The sequence below is a fragment of the Zea mays genome, chromosome 6, assembly GCF_902167145.1.
Source record: "Zea mays cultivar B73 chromosome 6, Zm-B73-REFERENCE-NAM-5.0, whole genome shotgun sequence".
NCBI classification, from domain to species: Eukaryota; Viridiplantae; Streptophyta; class Magnoliopsida; order Poales; family Poaceae; genus Zea; species Zea mays.
The window spans coordinates 161,153,875-161,173,990 of NC_050101.1; the positions used below are offsets into that span (position 1 = coordinate 161,153,875).

Below are 20,116 nucleotides of genomic sequence, written 5' to 3' on the forward strand. Positions count from 1 at the left end.
GGACGAAATATTATTTATAATACAAAATAGTATTTTGGAGAACTATATACACCATCTGACACCATATCTCCGAGCAGATAGTCTGACTTACTGCACTGGCTTGCAGTATAGCTGCATCCACCGTCCCTTCCGCGCCCCCCGGAGACAGGCTAAAAAGTGATGTGTTGTGCACAGTCTAAAGTCCATTTTGTTGCTTTGCCCGCAACTTTTGCTTGCCACGATGGAGGCCAGATCCAGCTCCTGCCTCTTGGGCGTCCGTCATCCTTCCATCTCCCGCCCTCCCTCGTCGGAGCACGAGCACCAAAGGTCCCCGTACTGCCCTTACCTCTGCTCTCCTTTTCTTCTCCTGTTCACCCCTCGTGCCATAACTGGGCGACCGCCGCTCCCGCCCTACGCCAGGTGCCCAGATCTTCGTCGGCCCTGCCCCTGCTTCCTTCAACTCCACCACCAGGCGATGCCCTAGACTTAATTGAATGGGCTCTCTTCTCACCAGGACTGGCGTCCTGCCATGGCTCCACGCCAAGATTGTTGATCCCATGCTGCAGGTCATCAGAAGGTAGGGACCCACTCCCATCTGCTGCAGTTCTTCTCCCAATTGCTTCATTTCAATCATAATAATAGTTATTAATGCATCCGTCAGAGGGATTTTTTTAACTATTTAACGTTCAATCTCCAATTCAACTGTCTTTAACTTTTTAACGCCATTTTCGTCGGTCTCTAATAATAAACCATTTAACCAGTCGTTTGCTTGATTTAGTGTCACTTTCACGTTAATAGGCATCTTTTTGGAGCATCTTCAACATTGTGATTCGTGACCTATAAAAATGCCTATAATTTAAAAAATGAGTATATTTTGTAGTAGGATTTAGGGTATCAACAAAATATTATGCTCTAACAGTAAAGCCTCAAATCTAAATTATAGAGCAGCCTACTACGGTGTAGTATATTTGAGGCACTTGGGAGGATGTTCTATATTTTTTTGACCAAATTTTAAAATGAGACACTGTTGAATTTTTTTTTTGCGTAGAACCCTATATTTCAATTTGAGGCACCAGTTTGAAGCATTGTTGTAGATGCTCTTATAAAATTGCTCCATACAACTGTAACTTTGGACTAAACTCTCCTTTGATTGTGTGCTGCCTCACAACCATCCTAAAGTCATCCATACTTGGATAAGTGCTTCTAACTGTCATTGGAGCAAACTGAGAAATGGCCTTGAGAGAATGTGCAGGTGCATTTTAGTCCAAAGTTACAGATGTATGGAGCAATTTTACAAAAAGATACCTATTAACGTGAAACTGGCACCAAGTCAAGCAAATAACCGGTTAAATGGTTTATTATGAGGCCAACGAAAATGGCGTTAAAAAGTTAAAAGGCCGTCAAATTGAGTGTTAAATAGTTAAAAATCCCTCCGGCAGAGGAGATTTTCATGTGTCTGTCCAACACTCCAACTGCTTATTTTCTTCGTTAAGTAATATAGTGTATCACTAGCTACTGTTAACACCTGTTCAGGTTTATATACTTAGATAGCTTATTGAGGTATTAAACAATCTCTGTTTATTTTGGCATTCAGCTTGGCAGTACCCTGATTCTTTGCATGCATGTCTTCTCCATCTGCTTCTTGAATGAGGTTTTTGACAACCTTCTGTTGGAATGCTGTGCAGGGGAGCAGAACCCAAGCAACTAGCCTTCTCTGCTGCCCTTGGTATCACGATTGGGATCTTTCCGGTATGTGGTAAGGAATTCCTTAGTATATGCATTTCATTGTCCCACCTTCTTATCATGCAACTAAACCATGGCCCATCTTTTCTATCCTTCTCTCTTTTTTAGAAGGCATGGTGTCACACGCCTATATATAGACCCCCACGTTGGACAAGGCCTCGGCCAAGGCACCATGTTGGGCCTAAACCAGACTTTGTGTGAACAGTATCTGTCGATGCTATAGCATGACGGCTCGCCATCGTTTCCTCGCGTCCGGGAAAATCCGGAATATATGAAACTTTAAGAAAAATAATAGAAAATTATTTAGGAATTAAGATCTTGTTTGTTTAGAAAATAAGATCTGGTTGCTAGGAAACGAGAAGTCCAAAGGTACAAGGATTCCTCTATTTTTTTGAGAATAAGTTCGGTAGGAACTATAAATATAGGAGAAATTTGGAATTATGCCATTATAATAAGTGGGCTTTGCCACTTTGATATCGATTGGGTGGGCTTCGTCTGAACGCCATTATGAGACTTGGCCTAGACGATGTAATGACATTTATTTGTTTAATAAAATAAAAAGGATCGAATATAATTTTTTGGACATGATGAGACCATTCTACCCCTACCTTGTTTCCTAGGCCGTTCCAGCTTGCAGTGAGCTCCCATCTCTGGAACAAATTTGAGCAGCACAATCGAAACTAGCACCCACGTTCAAAGTCCAAGCAATCGCCAAGGGATCGGTTTCTCGTGGTTTCGCTAACTGCTCACCGGAAATGGTAGCTCATGAGGCCGTGCTTGACTTCGAACTTGAACTCCTCGACGTAAGAGCTCCTGTTGGAGCATGCATGTGTGTCGATGCCATGGCTCTGGTCGTCGACCCACTCACCTAGTCACCTGTGTAGCGATCGCCGTTGTAGAAGCGTGTCGTGGAGGAGGCCCTAGCAGTACTAGCCGCGATACCAGCTGCCCCGTGCCCAACTCTTGATGTCGTAGTCGTCATACTTGCCGCCATTACTGTAGAACTCAACACCCTCCCGCATGACGTGGTCACATGGCTTGCTTATGCGGCTTGTCGTCGTCGTCCTCGACGAACCACAAAAACAAAAACATAAAGAGCAAGAAACAAATTGCAAGCTCAAGCTTTTTAAGTGAATAAGAAGATAATGATGATCGAGCCTCCACCTCATCCTCCGAAGTTGATGAAAATATAATCAAAAGAGTCGAGAACGTGATGAGGATGATTCGTATGATGAACCTAATGGGTGTGTCCATCCAAGTTGAAGATATCATATTCAACATTGATAGAAAAGAACAAAAAAAGAGAATATTTTGGATGTTGCAAGAAGTGGCACTTTGTGGAAGACTGACCAAACAAGCTTACACCCAAGGACAAGAAAAAGAGGTGCAAGGCCAAGGCTCTCACAACAATTAAGACTTAGAATGATTCATCAAGTGAATATGAAGCCCAACACGAGACATGACCGCAATTATTCATCACCACACTCCTCTAACAAGTGTCTTATGACACAAGTTGCCACCATGATATTCTTTGGCAACACCATCCTTATCAATATTAACGTGGAGTTTGGACCTTCATACATCTCACCGTCAACCTACGACGTTGAGAGGCTGCTAGACTACAAGGAACTAGACAACAAGCTATAGGTACAAAAATCCAATAAGGCCCCTCGGCCTATACGGTCGATCTTGATGCATGCCATCATCTCATGCTCCCTCATCAACGCCACACATAAGATCATCAACACAACCTTCGCCCAATTGACGAGCATTGCTAAATGTTGCGTCAACATCACCACCCTCATGGATGTCTTCCTTGTCGCTTCATGGTTCGACATGCTTGAGTCAATCTACTGGAATTTCAACACCATGGAGAAGAATTCCAAACGAGGCAACAACATCGCCTTCTACATTAGGACAACACCAACATCTACAGCATGTAATGTCATATGCACCAGCCATTACCATCACAACAGCTCCGATAAATTTCAGGTACACAACTGCAATAGACAACCACGATTTATGCAGATGTTACCTCTGAGAGATGGCTCTCCTTGCCCTATCAGTGATACCAAGGGAACACTGGCGGTCTACCAGGATGAGTCAACCCTAACATCGGACAATGTTTACATCCTCGGCTACATCGACCCTGTACGCATATCCGACTTAGGCATGTGACATCAGTACATCACTCCGCCCTTTCCCACAGCCCCCTAGCTGTGGCCGCCGCCGCCGGCTGGGCCTCCACACCACCATTAGCCCCAAAGACCCCCCCCCCCCCCCCCCGCAGGACTGTTACACATGATTCATTCTTATTCTTTCGAAGTTTCCAGTGACTCGTGTTGGTATTCTGTCAGATGACTTCTGGTTCTTGATTTGTCCCAATCATCATGTTATTGGTTGTAACCTGTATGGTAGATCAGGAGGACAAAAAGACCCCCATCCTGCTCTGGCACACCTATAAGTACAACATAAATTAAATTGACTGTAAAAGTTTCCCAAAATTTCAATGGTAGTCATGCTCAATCATGCCTGTGTAATGGGAAACAGTAACCATTATATCAACTGGCTATCCAGCCATATGTTCCTCAAAACATCATCACTTATCCTTGAGCATTTTGTGATTCCAGGGACAACTGTTATTCTTGGTGCTGTTGCTGTAGCAGTGTTGGGAAGTCGTTGCAATGCTGTTACTGTTATGGTTTTAAATTTGGCCGCCACTCCAATTGAGCTAAGGTACACAGTCAATCTCCTTGTGGCCAAACCCATACCTGATTGCCTACCAAGGTCTCAAGTCTCTGTGAGGTCATTGCATATATCAAGCTTGGTTTCTAGCAGTATGCTAGTGACTGTCACACCGCTGAGTTTTATTGAGTCTAATTCTGCCCTGCGTCAGTGATCTACTTCATGTCTTTATTTGCTTTACAGTTCAACTAAGACATACTTTTGATATGAATAACCAACTGTACAACAGGTGTAGGCTTCTAATCCACCATGTTTTTAATTCATTCGTATCTACCCGGTGAATTTCTCAGTTCACCAGATTCTTTCTTTCTGGTTTCAATATGGTTGGCTCTGATAATTGCTTATCCCTTTTTTCTGCAGCTTGATCGTCCCTTTCTTGCGTTTGGGGGAAACCATCACTGGCAGTGGGCACTTCCCCTTGACAGCCAACGCACTGAAGAATGTTCTCACTGGTCATGCATCAAAGGATGTGCTGCTGAGCATCGTCAATGCGGTTAGTGAACAGCCTTTCTGCAACCAGTACTGCTCATTCATAGGATAGGAGCACGGTTCTTGCTTTGCTGCGACATTGACATAATTGCTATTGTCGACAACAGATGCTGGGTTGGCTTATTGCTGCACCATTTGTACTTGCCGTGCTGTACGCTGTTTCGTTCCCTTGTTTCAAGGTCCTGGTTAACAGGTTTGGCGGCATTCCATCGAGCCCCAGGACCCCACTCAAGGCGGTGTAGGTAGTGTGTAGCATGCTGAATGCTCCTGAAATTGTGTACACCAAATTCTTTGTGATGCCGTTGGGTTGAGATGGGTTCCGGCGTCATGTTGCTCGGCCATCCCAGGCACTGGCGAATAAATCCGACTTGAGAGGCACGTGTCCTCTATAATTCTGTATGCTGGCTTGGTAATCATATAGTGAGATGTGTATTTATGAATTTACAAACTCTTCATGAATAAAGCCATGTTTGGATAAAGGATTAAATTTTAGTCTCTATTCTATCGGATGTTTTGGATATAGTTAAAAGTATTAGATAGAGCCTAATTATAAAACTAATTACACATATTATTAGTATCCATCGACAAGATGAATCTATTAAACCTATTTAGTCCATCAGTGAATTAGTCCATTATTCACTCATGTGATGGTAAACATTTGCTATCATGGATTAATTAGGTTTAATAAATTCTTTTCGATGTTAAGTCTTCGTCACTGTAACTAGATTAAGAGTGTTCTTAGTCGTTTTTGAGTAATATAAGACTAGATTAAGTTGATATCCGTCAAGTGTAATGCTAAGTTAGGACGAGTATAAATTTGAGCACATATAATTTCGATAGCTAAAGCATATGATATTGACATCGTCTAATCTTTCTCATACTGATGCACGGGGCACTGATAATTTTCAAACTTATCACCTTTGACTATTGACACGGACGAGGGCCTACACCTATGCATACCATAGCTCTTTAGTATATTTTATATTTATGCTTTGTGTGAAAGTACTAATATACTGTTGTTTTTGTCTTTGTGAATTTATGTTTCTAGTATATATGAGACTTTTCTCATGTCTTTCATATCAAAATTTGAGGAAAAGTACTTCTTTGTTTGTAGAAGCAGGTTCTTATCATCATTAGCCAATAGAATGTCATCTACGCACATGATTAGTAAGATGCACTTTCCATTCTTAAACTTTCCTCAAAACCAATTTCCTTATAGTCTCATCAAACTCGAGGTACCACTGTCTAGAAACTTGCTTTAATCTATACCTTTTTCTCCTGTGACAAAACCCTTAGGCTCCGTTTGTTTCCTTTCATTTTGAGTAATTGAAATCTTACTAATGGAATAAGCTACTTTTTTAGATTGTGACATTCCACCACTTTCCAAAGTTATCATATAAGCCTATCACAAATTCATGGGGTGAGAGATGGAAATTGATTCTATAGATTTATATATTATTTTTCCGATGTACAACTTATAGTACACTCTTCTACTTGCGCCGCTATAACATAAATGTAGTATATAACTATCTCTCTCATAAGATTTAGAATAATACACAAATATATTACATATATAAATATATAAACTTAATTAGTTTTATCTAAATTATAATTATTAAAATGGAATTCAATTCCAACGAAACAAATGGGGCCTTAGAGCAACTCCAATAGTTATGTAAATTTTAGCTCTCTAAATCACAGATTTAAGAAGTTGCTAAATAACTTTGGGAGTAAAAAAATGTGAGTTCTCCAATAGTTCTCTAAATATAGGTTGTAGTTTTGTTTTGTATCTATCCACATAAAAAAATAAAGTCACAAATGTCATTAATTACCTTCATTATCTACATAATGTAGTAAACATTTTTGTTTAGGGAGTTGCTAAATGGTTGCCAAATGTAGAGAGGAAATAAGGTTAGATGAGAAGTTGTTAAATTTAGAAAGTTCATTTAGAGAACCGTTGGAGACGAGTTTTTGTGTTAACTACTTAAATTGATGATTTAGGAAGTCTACTAGAGAACTACTGGAGTTGGTCTTAGATTGTTGTGTCATGTAAATATTTTTAACAACTTTCCATTCATGAATGTTGACCTTACATCTATTTTGATAGGTTCTAAATTATAACGTGCAATTAATGCCTTGATTATTCTGAACAATTTTTTTAGTTGAGAGTTTTAAGAAAGTTTCTTTATAATCTATTCCTTCTCTCTAACACCCTATTTGGATCATTGGAATTGAATTCCATTCTAATAATAATAATTGAGACATATATCAATTGAGCTAATTTGATTTTATGTAAAATATATTTGTATACTATTATTAGCAAGATCTCGGAGATATTTATGTGCTACATTTTTATTTTTAATATAGAGGAGTAAAACGAAGAGTGTTATGTAAGTTACAGAGTAGAAACAAATTCTACTAATGCATAAAATTATTTCTCATCCTCTACTCTATGAATTTGAGATAGGCTTATATCTGAACTTTGGAACGTGGTGGAATGTCAATTTCCAAACTAAATAAGTTACTCTAATGAGTGAATTCCAATTTATCTAAAACGAAGGGATCCAAACGCCCGTAAGTGAATTCTTTGACTATAAGCCTAGCTTTATATATTTCTACATTTTATCTAGAGTCGCGTTTGGATTTGTAGACCTAATTGTAGCCTACTATTTTGGCTCCTTTTGGAATGACCTTTAGGTCATAAACTTTATAGAGTGTCATGGAAGAAAACCACTTAGATGAGTTTGTAATTCTCATGGCTTCTTCATAAGTAGTATATCTTTTTCAGAATAAATATATGCACTAACTTATATCTTGCAATCTTCTCTTTTTTACTAGCTTATATATCGTAATCATCAGATACTACAGATATTCTGGCTCTCTAAGATCTTAAAAGCACATCATTCTGCTGGTGGCTCTCTAAGACCCTCATAAAAGCACATCATTCTAAGGGTTCTAGGGTTGCTCCAATGGTGGATCATCAAGCACAAATTTATTCTCTGGTTCTAAGGGTAACTGGCGCTAGAGACTTAGACGCCACATGGGTTGATGATACTTGCTCATTAATTATTGTACTCGATGACTCAACATTCGTAACGGGGTTATATTGACAATTGGAGGAACCGGTGGTGAAACCTTAGCATGTATCGAGAAATATAGTTCTTAAACCATCGAAATTGGGGCATGCAACCTCTTTTCCGCAAGGTTTATTTCTAGGAATACCTTGCTTCTCTTGATCGTCTCATTCTCCAAAAACATTGCATGCATGTCTTGTATCTATAAACTTATTACGTTTACTTAGGCGGTGAAATCTAAACCCTTTTGACTTCTCAGGTAGCCAATAAAATGGCAAGTTATTGTTATTTAATCTAATTTTTTTGCTATCCAGAATTAGAGATTTGTTCGAGTCCATAACTCATATGGGGTTTTGGGTGCTGATTTACGGGGGACTTCGTTGATTATATGGATATGGATTTTAAGGCCTCCATCTATATAGCCAATAGTAAAATAGAGTAACTCAAGAACATACTCCGCGCCATGTTCATTAAAGTGTGGTCTCTTTCTTAGAGAAAATGGGAATTAGAATGAGCCGCTCGACCAACCGGCCAGCGTTATGCATCTCTGGTTGACTCAAACACTACTCTAGCACGCAACGCGTACGCGCGTTCGCCCTTCCCCGTATCCTTATCCGTCCGAAGAGCTGAAACAGTCCACCCCGAGAGCGCACAAGGAGAGTACCACACGCAAATCGCAGGCATAAAATGGGCAACCAGCGGCACACGGGATTTAAAGCACGTCGCGTTGTCTAGATACTGGGTGGGTGCGTGTGCGCCATACACAGCGTCTTCCCCTGTGCTAGGCGTCTTGAGCCCGGCCACTGCCCGATCTGCCCTGGTTCGTTCCAAGCGCAACAAAGAAAAAGAAAAAAAAAACGCGACACGGGCACATGCAGACGCTAGCGGACAGACCGTCCAGGCGCCCACGCCACTCGGCCACCTCAGATGCCGACCTGTACCGGCCGCGGCTTCTCGACCACTACTAGTTGTCACGCTGCGACAGGTCCCCGTGCACCGTCAGGTACGGCGAGGTCTCCAGCGGTGTCGCACGATTCACATCCAACTGCTTGGGCGACGCCAGCTTTTGAGTTGGTTCGGCTGAGGAATTGGATCCGAAATCCGATCCGCGCTAATCCGGGTAATTAAGTAGTACAAGTAGTGCTTTTAATCCTTACTTCCGTGCAACAGTCTGTGCTCCTCCTCCCGCCTTTTAATGGCGGCTGTTGATGGGAAAAAAGGGAGAAGCTTTTCGGTTACGGCTGTTTTAATGAGTGTGTGTACTGTGAGAGCGCCGAGCACGGCGGCGGCGGCTTTGGCGCACCCGCTCGTCGCACGCCGGGCGCCGGCCGACCTCGTCCGCGCAGGCGCAGACACAGCGGAGCAGACTCGTCAGCGCCGTGCATAGAGATGGCAACGGGTATAAACCCGCCGGGTTTTGCTATCCCAAACCCGTACTCATGAAAAATATTTACACTCATTAAAAAACCCGTACCCATGACGGGTTTGAAATTTTGCCCAAACCCGTACCCATCGGGTTTGCGGGTACCCACGGGTTACCCGCGGGTTTTTATCTCCAATATGCTTATTCTTTTTATAATCAATAAGTATCGTAATGATTAATGAGATCATGGTCCAAAATTTATGTAATGATCAACGAGTTCATGATTTGGTATAAAAAATATTAGTAGAGAGAATTAATTACAAATAATAAGTTGTATAATCAAGTTACCTTGCACTAAGTTATACATCCACCACATATATAACGCTAGCAATAACTATAATAGCAAGCAGGCAACACTATCACCAACTACTTATACATTCACTATTTTATAAAAATTAGGAAGTAAATAGGTAGATAACAAGTTTGTTGTTAGTTTATAAAATAAAATGACAATATGCACTAGGTTTGGTCGGGTTTAAAAAACCCACGGGTTCACGGGTTTGGATACTATAGGAACAAACCCGTACCCATGAACCCGTCGGGTATACATTTATGTCCATTAACAAACCCATGGGTATGAAAATTAACCCAAACCCGTACCCTAATAGGGTAAAAACCCATCGGGTTTCGAGTTTCGGGTACCCATTGCCATCTCTAGCCGTGCATTTGTTTTTTTCGGCCACCAACAGAAAAGGCTTGGCGGCTGCATCGATCGGTGACGAACGAATCAAAAGCTGCAGTGCAGCCGAAAGCACGCGCACGGACACGGGAAAACGGGAGGGAAGAAAGCTGGTAGTTAGGAGTAGTAATGTTTTTTTACGTCGTCAAAGTTGACGTTAACCTGCCTTACCTCTAGCCTTGCGCCCCTGTAAAATCGGAAAACCTGCGACGATTACTTGCGCCATCAGCACAACCTCGCGAGAAAACATGACCTGCGCTGCAGCTCTGTCCGCGTCCGTCTCTATCTTTTTTTTCCCAGTCTGGCAGTCTCACCGGCTTCCCAGCAGCAAGCAGTCGAGCTCAGCCACTTGTTCAAATAGTTAAGATCCAAAACGCCAAATAGTACAAAACGAAAGTGACCCTCTTCTCGCGGCATCAGGTTATTAATCTTAGACTGCGTTTCTCCCCTATATCTCACTCACGTGCCAGGTCAGCATTCTCTTCCCCCTATATCTTCACGCTCTACAGCGGTTCCTCTTAAATTCTCCCCCCTATACACTACTACCTCCATAAAATATTATTTTAAATACCTATTTATTATCCATTACCAATTTTCCATCTACTAACAAACACTGTCATGCACGCGCATCGAGGGAAAGGGTCTGGTTGCCGCACCTCCACATCTGGTAGTGTCCTGTGCAAAGCGCTAGCACTGTCGCACAGTAGGGGAGGAGGTAGGGGGAACCGGTGCATGCTTTGGCGTGAGACTGTAGCCCCTACAGGTGTGAAGGGGGGACTGACTGCGGCAAACGTTGAAGACGGTCTTAGCCAACGTTAACTGTAGGTTCGGATGAATACGACTGCCTTAAAAAAGAAAACCTAAATTTCCTCCACTAAAAAATATTCTATAACCCCAACTCTAAGGCATAGTTCGGATACTTTAGTATTGACCTCAATCCACTTGTATTGAGGTGAATTGGGGTGTAACTTAAACTAATTTACACCCCAATCCACCTCAACACACGTGGATTGAGGTCAATACTAGAGTATCCAAACAAAGCCTAAAAGATTATGTTCTATATATTTTCACCCTTACGAAGGTTATAGGAAACGAGGACGTACTCATCTCCGCTTACGTTAACTGTAGGTTCAGATGAATTAGATTGTCTTAAAAAAGAAAACCTAAATTTCCTCCTTAAAATAATATTATATAACTCTAAAAAATTCTTATCGGAAATCTTAAAGATTATACCGTACTCTATCATTCTACTCTTGATGGGTCTTGTCGAGAGGTGGAAATAATCTCATCGGAGTGGTTTCCACTTCTTCTCGGTAGACCGAGCTAAAAAGAAAATGGGCCTTGAACCAATTCTATATTGACTTTTGGTGTTTGATGACCATCACAAGTTATTAGAGTAACTAGTTTGCTAAGTGTTTTGTTATATGATCAAGATATTAAATTTAGAAAGGCCACATGAAGAGATACAACTGGTGTGGCGTGTCTAGTGCACTGGATGTGTCCGGTGCTGCCTGATAGCTGACAACTTTTAAAAACGGGTACTGACGGGACAGTGCAACGGTGCCATGTATGGTGCACCACGAGACATGAAGAGTGTGACCAGAATTTGTGCAACTTTAGTAGTGGGTTTCAAACGGCTATATCAGGCTGGGCATTCGGGTTTACCCGAAATTTCGGGTCGGGCTTTTCGGGTTTTTAATATTTCGGGTTTTCAGCAGCTCAACCCGAACTCGAGCCCGAAATTTCGGGTACCCGTAATTTCGGGTACCAGCAATTACGGGTTCGGGTTTGGGTACCCGCAGACACCCGATATTACCAAATACTCATCGAACAGCACACACATCAGAGGTAGCTGGCTGGGACTGGAAGGATCTACAAAGACCCGACCCTGAGGCAGATGGAGTGCGTGCTGGTTGTGGGGCTTTGGTGCACCCAGCAAGACCCGACCCTGAGGCCATCCAGCAGGCAGGCCGTTAGCACGCTGCGGGATGAGGCCCCGCTGCCGATGATAATAGTAAGCAAGGCGCCGCCGCTGGTTGGACGATTGGGCTCCCTTCCGTCGTCTTTCGTTCCTGATGAAGGCAGAGTGACCAGTAGAAAGTGCTACAGCTAGTACCGGTTCTTTGAATTTCGGGTTTAATGGATACTTCGGGTACCGCGGGGTAAAACCCGATTAGACCCGAACTAAATTCGGGTATTTAATTTCGTTACCCGTTAGAACACTTCGGGTAACAGGCTTCGGGCTAAATGGGTATGGGTTCGGGTATTTCGGGTTTAGGGCTTCGGGCTCGGGTTTTCTGCCCAGTTCTACGGCTATATGAGCTTTGGGAGCCTATAAATACGATTCTAATCAATTAATACATCACCAATGAGCTGAGAATCAAAGCATACAAGCTAGAGCAACACCTCTAAGTGATCCAAGTGCCTCAAATTTAGTAATGTGTATAGTGATAGCTAGAGCTGGGCGTTCGGGTTTACCCAATATTTCGGGTCGAGCTTTTGGGTTTTTTATATTTCGGGTATCTAACATTGTCGGGGACCATAATTAGGGGTACCCTCAAGACGCCTAATTCTCAGCTGGTAACCCCCATCAGCATAAAGCTGCAAAGGCCTGATGGGCGCGATTAAGTCAGGGATCAGTCCACACGAGTGACTCGATCACGCTTCACCCGAGCCTAGCCTCGGCCAAAGGCAGCCGACCTCGAGAGACTTCCGTCTCGCCCGAGGCCCCCTTTTTATGGCGGACACATCACCGGCTCGCCCAAGGCCTTGGCTTCGCCCAGAAGCAACCTTGACTAAATCACCACACCGACTGACCAAATTGCAGGGGCATTTAACGCAAAGGTGGCCTGACACCTCTATCCTGACACGCGCCCCCGGCAGAGCCGAGGTGACCGCCGTCACTCCACCGCTCCACTGGCCAGTCTGACAGAAGGACAGCGCCGCCTGCGCCACTCCGACTGCAGTGCCACTCGACAGAGTAAGTCTGACAGGCAGTCAGGTCTTGCCAAAGGCGCCACAGCGAACTCCGCTCCGCCCGACCCCAGGGCTCGGACTCGGGCTAAGACCCGGAAGACGGCGAACTCCGCTCCGCCCGACCCCAGGGCTCGGACTCGGGCTAAGACCCGGAAGACGGCGAACTCCGCTCCGCCCGACCCCAGGGCTCGGACTCGGGCTAAGACCCGGAAGACGGCGAACTCCGCTCCGCCCGACCCCAGGGCTCGGACTCGGGCTAAGACCCGGAAGACGACGAAACTCCGCCTCGCCCGACCCCAGGGCTCGGACTCCGCCCTGGCCTCGGCCGAACGACTTCCGACTCGCCCGACCCCAGGGCTCGGACTCCGCCCTGGCCTCGGCCGAACAACTTCCGCCTCGCCCGACCCCTTGGCTCGGGCTCGGCCACGGCAACAGAAGGCAGACTCAACCTCGGCTTCGGAGGAAACCCCACGTCGCCCTGCCTAGGGCACAGACCGCCACGTCAACAGGAGGCGCCATCATCATCCCTCCCCGAATCGACTCGGGTCACGGAGAACAAGACCGACGTCTCATCCGGCCAGCTCCGCCAGAGAGGCAATGATGGCGCTCCACAAGCTCTATGACGACGGCGGCCCCCAGCTCTCTTACGGAAGCAGGACAACGTCAGCAGGGACTCGACCGCTCCAACAGCTGTCCCTCCATCAGGCTCCGCCGCACCTCCGACAGCCACGACATCACGCCAGCAGGGTGCCCAGATCTCTCCGGCTGCCACGTTGGCATGTACCTAGGGCGCTAGCTCTCCCTCCGCTAGACACGTAGCACTCTGCTACATCCCCATTGTACACCTGGATCCTCTCCTTACGACTATAAAAGGAAGGACCAGGGCCTTCTCAGAGAAGGTTGGCCGCGCGGGACCGAGGACGGGACAGGCGCTCTCTTGGGGCCGCTCGCTTCCCTCACCCGCGTGGACGCTTGTAACCCCCCTACTGCAAGCGCACCTGACCTGGGCGCGGGACGAACACGAAGGCCGCGGGACTTCCACCTCTCTCACGCTTGGCTCCGGCCGCCTCGCCTCTCCCCCCCTTCGCGCTCGCCCACGCGCTCGACCCATCTGGGCTGGGGCACGCAGCACACTCACTCGTCGGCTTAGGGACCCCCCTGTCTCGAAACGCCGACAGTTGGCGCGCCAGGTAGGGGCCTGCTGCGTGCTGACGAACAGCTCCCCGTCAAGCTCCAGATGGGCAGTCTCCAGCAACCTCTCCGGCCCGGGACGGTGCTTCGTTTCGGGACTCTTGAGTTCATGTCCTTCGACGGCAGCTACGACATGACACTTCTTCCACCGCCGCGCGACTACGACAATAGCGGCCGACAACCCGCCCGCCGGCGGCGGAATCGACGACATCTTCCCCGCGTGGTGGAAGAGCAACATTCGGGCTCGCTCCGTTCTCTCCCCCGCCAACGGAGGAGGAAGCGGAGCCGTCAAGGCCAGACGGGAGGCCACGCTTCGCCGGCCGTCGAGCGAATCGACGCCCCCGACGCCCCGACGGAAGGCACGCCGGACGTCGACCTCGCGTTCGAGACGGAGGCAAGCGCCGTCCCCCCGCGGCACGCTGACCCCGAGCAAGAAGACGACGCCGGCGCGCTCGCGGAAAGCCTGCAGGACGTCGCCCTCGAACCAGAGATGGCGGCGCAACCAGTCCCCGATGTGACTACGTCGCTCCTCGTCGACCAAAAGGTAACGACTAACTCCCATCTTGCGTCATTTCGACTCGGCCTCAACCCGCCAAACGACCTCGTCTTGGCGGGCGCTCTCATTGAGGCGAGTGCAACCCCACTGAGGTTCTGTATGCGGTCGCCTTGGGACCAACTGACGGACGTCTCGACCTACGGGCCCTCTGGGTCCGAGGAAGATGACGATCCCAGCATTGGTTGGGATTTCTCCGGACTCGGCAACCCCAGTGCCGTGCGGGACTTCATGACCGCATGTGACTACTGTCTATCCGACTGTTCCGATGGAAGCCGCAGCCTTGGCGACGAGAGCTGCGGCCCAAGCCGCGAATGTTTCCACATCGAGCTAGGGGATCCCACCGAAGGCAACCATCTTGGCATGCCGGAGGATGGTGATCTCCCTAGGCCGGTGCCTCGCGCCGACATCCCACGGGAGCTAGCTGTGGTCCCCGCTCCGGCGGGGGGTTACGACCCACAACTCGAGCAAGTCCGCGAGGCGCAGGCCAGGCTCAACGAGGGAACAGGAGCGCTTGAGCCGATCCGTCGGGACGTCGGACAGGCATGGGTGGGCCAACCCCTGGCCGGAGAAATACGTCATCTGCCCCGAGGTCTCCAGCACCGCGTCGCCAACGACGTCAGGATCAGGCCGCCGCCCGCATCCAGCGGGGTCGGTCAGAACCTGGCGACCGCACGATGCTCATTCGCGCGATGCCGGAGCCGTCAACCACCGAGGGGCGGCGAATCCAGGGGGAACTCAAGAATCTCCTGGAAGGCGCTGCGGCCCGGCGGGCCGAGAGCACTGCATCCCGGAGGCAAGGATATCCCTCGGAACCTCATGCCGCGACTTCCCGATTCATGCGGGAAGCCTCGGTCTACACCGGGCGCACGCGCAACACCGCGCCTGCGGCCCCGGGCCACCTCGGCAACGAGCACCATCGACGCGACCGTCGGGCTCACCTCGATGAAAGGGTGCGCCGAGGCTACCACCCCAGGCGTGGGGGGCGCTACGACAGCGGGGAGGATCGGAGTCCCTCGCCCGAACCACCCGGTCCGCAGGCCTTCAGTCGGGCCATCCGACGGGCGCCATTCCCGACCCGGTTCCGACCCCCGACTACTATCACAAAGTACTCGGGGGAAACGAGACCGGAACTGTGGCTCGCGGACTACCGCCTTGCCTGCCAACTGGGTGGAACGGACGACGACAACCTCATCATCCGCAACCTCCCCCTGTTCCTCTCCGACACTGCTCGCGCCTGGTTGGAGCACCTGCCTCCGGGGCAGATTTCCAACTGGGACGACTTGGTCCAAGCCTTCGCTGGCAATTTCCAGGGCACATACGTGCGCCCCGGGAATTCCTGGGACCTTCGAAGCTGCCGGCAACAGCCGGGGGAGTCGCTCCGGGACTACATCCGGCGATTCTCGAAGCAGCGCACCGAGCTGCCCAACATCACCGACTCGGATGTCATCGGCACGTTCCTCGCCGGCACCACTTGCCGCGACCTGGTGAGCAAGCTGGGTCGCAAAACCCCCACCAGGGCGAGCGAGCTGATGGACATCGCCACCAAGTTCGCCTCTGGCCAGGAGGCGGTCGAGGCTATCTTCCGAAAGGACAAGCAGCCCCAGGGCCGCCCATCGGAAGAAGCCCCCGAGGCGTCTGCTCCGCGCGGCGCCAAGAAGAAAGGCAAGAAGAAGTCGCAATCGAAACGCGACGCCACCGACGCGGACCTTGTCGCCGCCGCCGAGTATAAGAACCCTCGGAAGCCCCCCGGAGGTGCAAACCTCTTCGACAAGATGCTCAAGGAGCCGTGCCCCTACCATCAGGGGCCCGTCAAGCACACCCTCGAGGAGTGCGTTATGCTTCGGCGTCACTTCCACAGGGCCGGGCCACCCGCCGAGGGTGGCAGGGCCCGCGACGACGACAAGAACGAAGATCACCAAGCAGGAGAGTTCCCCGAGGTCCGCGACTGCTTCATGATCTATGGAGGGCATGCGGCGAACGCCCCGGCTCGGCATCGCAAGCAAGAGCGCCGGGAGGTCTGCTCGGTGAAGGTGGCGGCGCCAGTCTACCTAGACTGGTCCGACAAGCCCATCACCTTCGACCAGGCCGACCACCCCGACCATGTGCCGAGCCCGGGGAAATACCCGCTCGTCGTCGACCCCGTTGTCGGCAATGTCAGGCTCACCAAGGTCCTGATGGATGGGGGCAGCTGCCTCAACATCATCTACGCCGAGACCCTCAAGCTTCTGCGCGTTGATCCGTCCTCCGTCCGAGCAGGCGCTGCGCCCTTCCACGGGATCATCCCTGGGAAGCGTGTCCAGCCCCTCGGGCAACTCGACCTCCCAGTCTGCTTCGGAACACCCTCCAACTTCCGAAGGGAGACCCTGACATTCGAAGTGGTCGGGTTCCGAGGAACCTACCACGCCGTGCTAGGGAGGCCATGCTACGCGAAGTTCATGGCCGTCCCCAACTACACCTACCTGAAGCTCAAGATGCCGGGCCCCAACGGGGTCATCACCGTCGGCCCCACGTACAAACACGCGTTCGAATGCGACGTGGAGTGCGTGGAGTACGCCGAGGCCCTCGCCGAGTCCGAGGCCCTCATCGCCGACCTGGAGAACCTCTCCAAGGAGGTCCCAGACGTGAAGCGCCATGCCGGCAACTTCGAGCCGGCGGAGACGGTCAAGGCCGTCCCCCTCGACCCCAGTGGCGACACCACCAAGCAGATCCGGATCGGTTCCGGGCTCGACCCCAAATAGGAAGCAGTGCTCGTCGACTTTCTCCGCGCAAACGCCGACGTCTTTGCGTGGAGTCCCTCGGACATGCCCGGCATACCGAGGGATGTCGCCGAGCACTCGCTGGATATTCGGGCCGGAGCCCGACCCGTCAGGCAGCCTCTGCGCCGATTCGACGAGGAGAAGCGCAGAGCGGTTGGCGAAGAGATCCACAAGCTAATGGCGGCAGGGTTCATCAAAGAGGTATTCCGTCCCGAATGGCTTGCCAACCCTGTGCATGTGAGGAAGAAAGGGGGGAAATGGCGGATGTGTGTAGACTACACTGGTCTCAATAAAGCATGTCCGAAGGTTCCCTACCCTCTGCCTCGCATCGACCAAATCGTGGATTCCACTGCTGGGTGCGAAACCCTGTCCTTCCTCGATGCCTACTCAGGGTATCACCAGATCCGGATGAAAGAGTCCGACCAGCTCGCGACTTCTTTCATCACGCCGTTCGGCATGTACTGCTATGTCACCATGCCGTTCGGCTTGAGGAATGCAGGCGCGACGTACCAGCGGTGCATGAACCATGTGTTCGGCGAACACATCGGTCGCACAGTCGAGGCCTACGTCGATGACATCGTAGTCAAGACACGGAAGGCTTCCGACCTCCTCTCCGACCTTGAAGTGACATTCCGGTGTCTCAAGGCGAAAGGAGTCAAGCTCAATCCTGAGAAGTGTGTCTTCGGGGTGCCCTGAGGCATGCTCCTAGGGTTCATCGTCTCCAAGCGAGGCATCGAAGCCAACCCGGAGAAGATTGCGGCCATCACCAGCATGGGACCCATCAAGGACTTAAAAGGGGTACAGAGGGTCATGGGATGCCTCGCGGCCCTGAGCCACTTCATCTCACGCCTCGGCGAAAGAGGTCTGCCTCTGTACCGCCTCTTAAGGAAGGCCGAATGTTTCGCTTGGACCCCTGAGGCCGAGGAAGCCCTCGGCAACCTGAAGGCGCTCCTTACAAAGGCGCCAGTCTTGGTGCCGCCGGTGGACGGAGAAACCCTCCTGGTCTACGTCGCCGCGACCACTCAGGTGGTTAGCGCCGCGATTGTGGTCGAAAGGCAGGAGGAAGAGCATACATTGCCCGTTCAGAGGCCGGTCTACTTCATCAGCGAAGTGCTGTCCGAGACTAAGATCCGCTACCCACAAGTTCAAAAGCTGCTGTATGCTGTGATCCTGACAAGGCGGAAGCTACGACACTACTTCGAGTCCCATCCGGTAACTGTGGTGTCATCCTTCCCCCTGGGGGAGATCATCCAGTGCCGAGAGGCCTCGGGCAGGATCGCAAAGTGGGCGGTGGAGATCATGGGCGAAACGATCTCGTTCGCCCCTCGGAAGGCCATCAAGTCCCAAGTGTTGGCGGATTTCGTGGCCGAATGGGTCGACACCCAACTGCCAACGACTCCGATCCAACCGGAGCTCTGGACCATGTTTTTCGACGGGTCGCTGATGAAGACGGGGGCCGGCGCGGGCCTCCTCTTCATCTCGCCCCTCGGTAAGCACTTGCGCTACGTGCTGCGCCTCCACTTCCCGGCGTCCAACAATGTGGCCGAGTACGAAGCTCTGGTCAACGGATTGCGGATCGCCATCGAGCTAGGGGTCAGACGCCTCGACGTCCGCGGTGATTCGCAGCTCGTCATCGACCAAGTCATGAAGAACTCCCACTGCCGCGACCCGAAGATGGAGGCCTACTGCGACGAGGTTCGGCGCCTGGAAGACAAGTTCTTCGGGCTCGAGCCCAACCACATCGCTCGGCGCTACAACGAAACCGCAGACGAGCTGGCCAAGATAGCCTCGGGGCGAACGACAGTTCCCCCGGACGTCTTCTCCCGGGACCTGCATCAACCCTCCGTCAAGCTCGACGACTCGCCCGAGCCCGAGGTACCCTCGGCTCAGCCCGAGGTACCCTCGGCCCAGCCCGAGGTACCCTCGGCCCCCGAGGGCGGGGCATTGAACGTCGAGGAAGGGTAGAGCGGGGCCACGCCAGACCAAGATTGGCAGGCCCCGTACCTGCAATATCTCCATCGAGGAGAGCTACCCCTCGACCAAGTCGAGGCTCGGCGGGTAGCGCGACGCGCCAAGTCATTCGTCTTGCTGGGCGACGAAGAGGAGCTCTACCATCGCAGCCCCTCGGGCATCCTCCAGCGATGCATCTCCATCGCCGAAGGTCGGGAACTGCTGCAAGAAGTACAATCGGGGGCTTGCGGCCACCACGCAGCACCCCGAGCCCTTGTTGGAAATGCTTTCCGGCAAGGCTTCTACTGGCCAACGGCGGTGGCTGACGCCACTAGGATCGTCCGCACCTGCGAAGGGTGCCAATTCTATGCGAAGCGGACACACCTGCCCGCTCAGGCTCTACAGACAATACCCATCACCTGGCCCTTCGCTGTATGGGGTCTGGACCTCGTCGGTCCCTTGCAGAAGGCGCCCGGGGGCTACACGCACCTGCTGGTCGCCATCGACAAATTCTCCAAGTGGATCGAGGTCCGACCTCTGAACAGCATCAGGTCC

The 20,116-nt window shown here is 50.1% G+C and overlaps 1 protein-coding gene across 4 annotated transcripts; it reads left to right on the plus strand.

The window, feature by feature from the left end:
* Positions 1-157: 157 nt before the first annotated feature.
* LOC100276348 (cytoplasmic membrane protein) lies at positions 158-5,448 on the plus strand. Of its 4 annotated transcripts, none has more exons than XM_008651465.3 (6): positions 158-399; positions 494-556; positions 1,665-1,735; positions 4,353-4,458; positions 4,828-4,960; positions 5,064-5,448. In XM_008651465.3, the coding sequence occupies exons 1-6, from the start codon at positions 221-223 to the stop codon at positions 5,196-5,198; spliced, it is 687 nt and encodes a 228-aa protein (XP_008649687.3). In that variant the 5' UTR covers positions 158-220; the 3' UTR covers positions 5,199-5,448. The 4 variants fall into 4 exon arrangements, 3 of the variants coding, with proteins under 3 accessions (XP_008649687.3, XP_008649688.1, XP_008649689.1); XM_008651466.4 differs by having other exon boundaries at positions 158-306; XM_008651467.2 differs by having other exon boundaries at positions 182-306; positions 400-556.
* Positions 5,449-20,116: the final 14,668 nt, after the last annotated feature.

Bases quoted from the DNA above. Each gene is read 5' to 3' on its own strand.
- LOC100276348 (XM_008651465.3), top strand. From the start codon at position 221: ATGGAGGCCAGATCCAGCTCCTGCCTCTTGGGCGTCCGTCATCCTTCC. The intron at 1,736-4,352 runs GTAAGGAATTCC...TTGTGATTCCAG, and splicing joins TGGGATCTTTCCGGTATGTG to GGACAACTGTTATTCTTGGT. The intron at 4,459-4,827 runs GTACACAGTCAA...TTTTTTCTGCAG, and splicing joins GCCACTCCAATTGAGCTAAG to CTTGATCGTCCCTTTCTTGC.